General features: G+C 32.3%; 1 protein-coding gene across 1 annotated transcript; it reads right to left on the bottom strand.

The window, feature by feature from the left end:
* Positions 1-1,060: 1,060 nt before the first annotated feature.
* On the bottom strand, positions 1,061-2,762 carry LOC124536423 (cysteine synthase-like). The gene has a single exon (XM_047112964.1). It carries the CDS (start codon positions 2,615-2,617, stop codon positions 1,643-1,645), a length of 975 nt encoding a protein of 324 aa, XP_046968920.1. The 5' UTR covers positions 2,618-2,762; the 3' UTR covers positions 1,061-1,642.
* Between the last annotated feature and the right edge of the window lie 1,653 nt (positions 2,763-4,415).

The following is a 4,415-nucleotide window of genomic DNA, read 5'->3' as shown; positions in this document are numbered from 1 at the left end:
AATTTTAAACGGCATTCGATCGCATAAAATCGTGTAAAACGCCCACATAACAAGCGGAGATTTTTTAGTAATTGGCAACAGCTGCAAACGCAGGATAGATCAGATGTTTTTTGCCAATTCTATATGGACATATCCTTAATGGGCTGTTGTGAAATCAATGACGTTAAATTACAGTTTCGAAAGTCGTTAGTCGCCGGCGCTCTCTAAGTTCGCCGACTCGACATTTGCAATAAAATGTAATAAAATTAAAAACATCCTCCCGCTTTTGCAAGTTTCTTTATGCATAATTATTATATTAAGACTAATATACGTGTGCGATTATATACGTTTACTAAGCTTCTTTGTTTGACTACTTACTTGTACTAGCACTGGTGGTATATTTTTAGTCGAGATGGCCCAGTGGTTAGAACGCGTGCATCTTAACCGATGATTGTGGGTTCAAACCCAGACAAGCACCACTGAATTTTCATGTACTTCATTTGTGTTTATAATTCAACTTGTGCTCGGCGGTGAAGGAGAACATCGTGAGGAAACCTGCATGTGACAAATTTTCAGTGTCAACTCGCATTGGAGCAGCGTGTTGGAATATGCTTCAAACCTTCTCCTCAAAGGGAGAGGAGGTCTCAACCCAGCAGTGGAGAATGTAAAGGGTGTTAATGATGATGATGACTGGTAGTCAGAGAAATCATTCCGATATATTTTTATTAATCTTGATCAGTGACAATACTTCCAAGATAAGGAGTAAGAGCAGTTCCAAGTCACAAAATAGTACCCTATAAACCAACTTCCATTTCACTAAAGTCGATATAGATGACACATTTTGCCTAAATAGATACAAACAGATTTAGTTTAATTTTGTTTAACAAAGCGTTTTAGTCTATGTCAAAAAAAAGTATACCTTCCTTATTGACCTAAGCACGTCTTCCGCGTAACGCTGTTTTACTAAAACATGTATAATTACTTAATTTATGAAGTCAGTAAACATTTAAAGTCACTTTGAATACTTACTGTAAATAACAGGCATTTATAACATGAAGCTAAAATATTAATAGACAAAAAGTATTGTAATAACAATTTTATTGTTTAACAATATATTGTACAGAATAATTACATAGATGGTACAATTATCTAACATATAAATTAAATAAAAAGCAATAAATATATTGCACGAAAAAATTACACCTAGAATAATTTATCAATTACACTTAAAAAATAATGTAAACATCTCAGTTTCATAATAGCCGTTTCATATTGTATCCCAAATATTAATTGAATTCATAAAACTTTAAAACTCAAATATCAACTGTCATTGATCTTATAATAAAGCATTTTATGTATAATCAATATTTAACACATATAAAGGTCATCTCCTTATTGATATATGTAGTTCCATTACACAAATGGGTTATTTTATTTTATAAACAAAATATGTAATATATGCTAATTTAAAACGTAGACAGTATTAACACTATGAATATCTATGTAGATAAATATATAAATGTTTTATCTTAATAATTAAATAAACAAACTGTTATCTTATACGATGTTACAGTTTAGACGATATAAATTTAGATAGTAAAAGCGAATAAATATTTCTATTAATTACAAGTAAAATTTATACGTCAATTATAAATATTTTATATTATGTCAGCTCATCAGGCACTGGGGTGTACTTTAATCCGCTATCATTCAAGAGGGTAACGACCCAAGCATCCTTCGGCAACTTTCCTGATTCCAACAGCTTGACTGCCGCGGCCACATTGGCCCCGCTCGTGTATCCCACATATAAACCTTCCTTCTCACCGATAAGTTTCATAAAATGCTTTGCTTCATCATCAGTAATGCTAATAGTTTCGTCCATATTCTCAAAGTCAAATAAATTAGGGACACATCCATATCCTGATCCTTGAAGAACGTGTAATGGTTTCGTAATGGGGCATCCCTTAATTGGCTCAGAACCTTTTGGCTCGACGACAAAACACTTAATATTCCTATTTTTTTCCTTGAGGTATTTAGAAGTTCCAGTAAACGTACCTGCAGTACCGACTGTTGCTACAAACGCATCAACATGCTGTCCAGTTTGTCGCCAGATTTCAGGTCCAGTGTTGCAGTAATGTGAATCAGCGTTCATCTTATTATTGAATTGATTGACATAATAAGCACCCGTTTCTTCGACTAATCTCAAGCCCTCCGCTTCCGCTGCTTTTACATCGGCCAAGGTCACGTTGCCGTAAGTACCTTCTACTTGAGGTACTCTAATACACTTCGCACCGAGAGCTTCCATATGTATCGCTCGCTGTACACTGTTACCCTTAGACATGGTTAGGGTCAATGGATGCCCAAGTACAGCACATACAACAGCCAGGCCGCATCCCTGATTTCCAGAAGTTACCTCAAGGACTGGTGCGCCGGGCTTTAAATCACCATCTTCACGAGCCTTTTCTATCATATGAAGTGATGAACGGCACTTGATAGATGCTCCAGGATTCATGAATTCACATTTCGCAAGGATACGACCTGGTCCCGGCCAGAGCCTGTCGAGGGCGACTATAGGTGTGTTCCCGATGAGTTCCAAAGCAGATGCCTTGATTTCATTTTCGATTCCATTCTGTGCCATATTATCAGTTAATTAATAAAAAAAATGAACAATGTGTTATTACATTAGTGTCACAAATAATACTGATGCGAAGTAGTGCTCGTAAGTCTATTTAAGCCATCGTTAAAAATCATTGAAGGCAGACAAGATGATCGTACGACTGTGTGAGCGCAAGTATCATATACTAATAATTGCATATGAATGAATTAAATGTATTCGAAGTCCTACAAACTAACTGCTAACTAAAAAAAAACTGAAAGTTTAACTGTGCGAAAAAAGTTTATGAAAAATTCCGAAACATTTCAAAATGCCTTACACATTTGTTTGACAAAAAAAACAGATTAATATCATCTCGATAAATATTAGGTTGTCTGTATTATATAATATATACTACTCTTATCGGATATAAACCGACTCGAAAAAAATGGTATTTTAGTATTTATGATAATATAGCAGTGAATAAATTCAATTATCTTGTAATATCGACTGGTCCAATTTAACAACGAGTAAATGGGAAAATTAACGAACTGAAATCGCTTAAAATTAATATGATACTTACATTACAATGGATTAAATATGTGCAACAAATAATTTTATGTTTAATTGTTGCACAGATCTGATCTTAAAAGAGTTATGTAGACATATCGATAATAGAAATATATGAATTCCATCGGAGACACTTAAAACCTATTTTATAGAAATTAATTAATTTACAAGATTAATTTAAACACATTTTATTTTATGAATGGCCAATTGTGATGACAATAAAATCTGAGCCGTGTGTATAAACAATAACTTTTGCGTCATTCTAGGTTCCATCTCTTATATCGTTTACACGAAACTCAGTTTTTACCGAAATTTTGTTCACATACAAAATTTCGGTAAATGTTCTATGAAATTGTAATGATGTTTTTTTTTGCATGTTTGTTGTATGCTTAAAGTGTTATTTTAATTTTTTAATCGAACTATATAATTTTGTCAATACAAACATATATTAATTTATAAGCAACTAAACCACTTAATCATTGATAAGATTAACAACACTCTTTAGTTTACTAGTTATTATTTAAAACTTCCTTACATATAATTACCTAACATGAATATAATAGTTAAATCGAAGGTCAGTGCAACATATTTTTATGATAATGAATATTAAATTACATCATCGTAAACTGAAGTATTTAATTTTGTATTTTAAAAACGTACGACAATGAAGTGTGAAGTCCGTATTAAAATAAGGATGACATTTAAATAATTCATTATACCTCCTAGTAATTGATATACTTATTCAAATCATTCGTTACACTAACATTGTGTAATGAATTAAATCTTTGACTCGTGACTCATTTAAATTCATACTATTCTTCTCAACATATGGCTGTGTAAATATTGTCCGTGGCTTTATCATATACAAACAAAAAAAAGATAATATTCCGTAATAGTAAGACAGTAAATTGTTGATAAAACTAAAAAAATGTTTGATTAAAATTAATATATGTTTTAGACGGGAATTTCATGAAACGTTTAAGACGGTTAAAACCGTAGTTCATTACATAGTATAAAACAAAGTCGCTTATTGATCTCTGTCCCTATATACATATGCTGAGATATTTAAAATTACGCAACAGATTTTGTTCCGTTTTTTGTTAATAGATACAGTGATTCGAGGAAGTTTTTTGTATATAATATATGGACAATATAGTAATGAAACACTGATAATTATAGAAGTTTCTAATTTGATGTCAATAAACAAATTCTGTATTATATTTAGTATCAGCATTGCACCCGTGCGAAGCCGGGGCAGAGCGGTTCGTTAGTT

Source organism: Vanessa cardui, chromosome 16 (assembly GCF_905220365.1).
Source record: "Vanessa cardui chromosome 16, ilVanCard2.1, whole genome shotgun sequence".
Taxonomy (NCBI): domain Eukaryota; kingdom Metazoa; phylum Arthropoda; class Insecta; order Lepidoptera; family Nymphalidae; genus Vanessa; species Vanessa cardui.
Note: the sequence above shows the minus strand (reverse complement) of the source record. Positions and strands in the feature narration are given on the sequence as shown.

Excerpts from the sequence above, each read along its gene's own strand:
- LOC124536423 (XM_047112964.1), bottom strand. The coding sequence starts at position 2,617 with ATGGCACAGAATGGAATCGAAAATGAAATCAAGGCATCTGCTTTGGAA.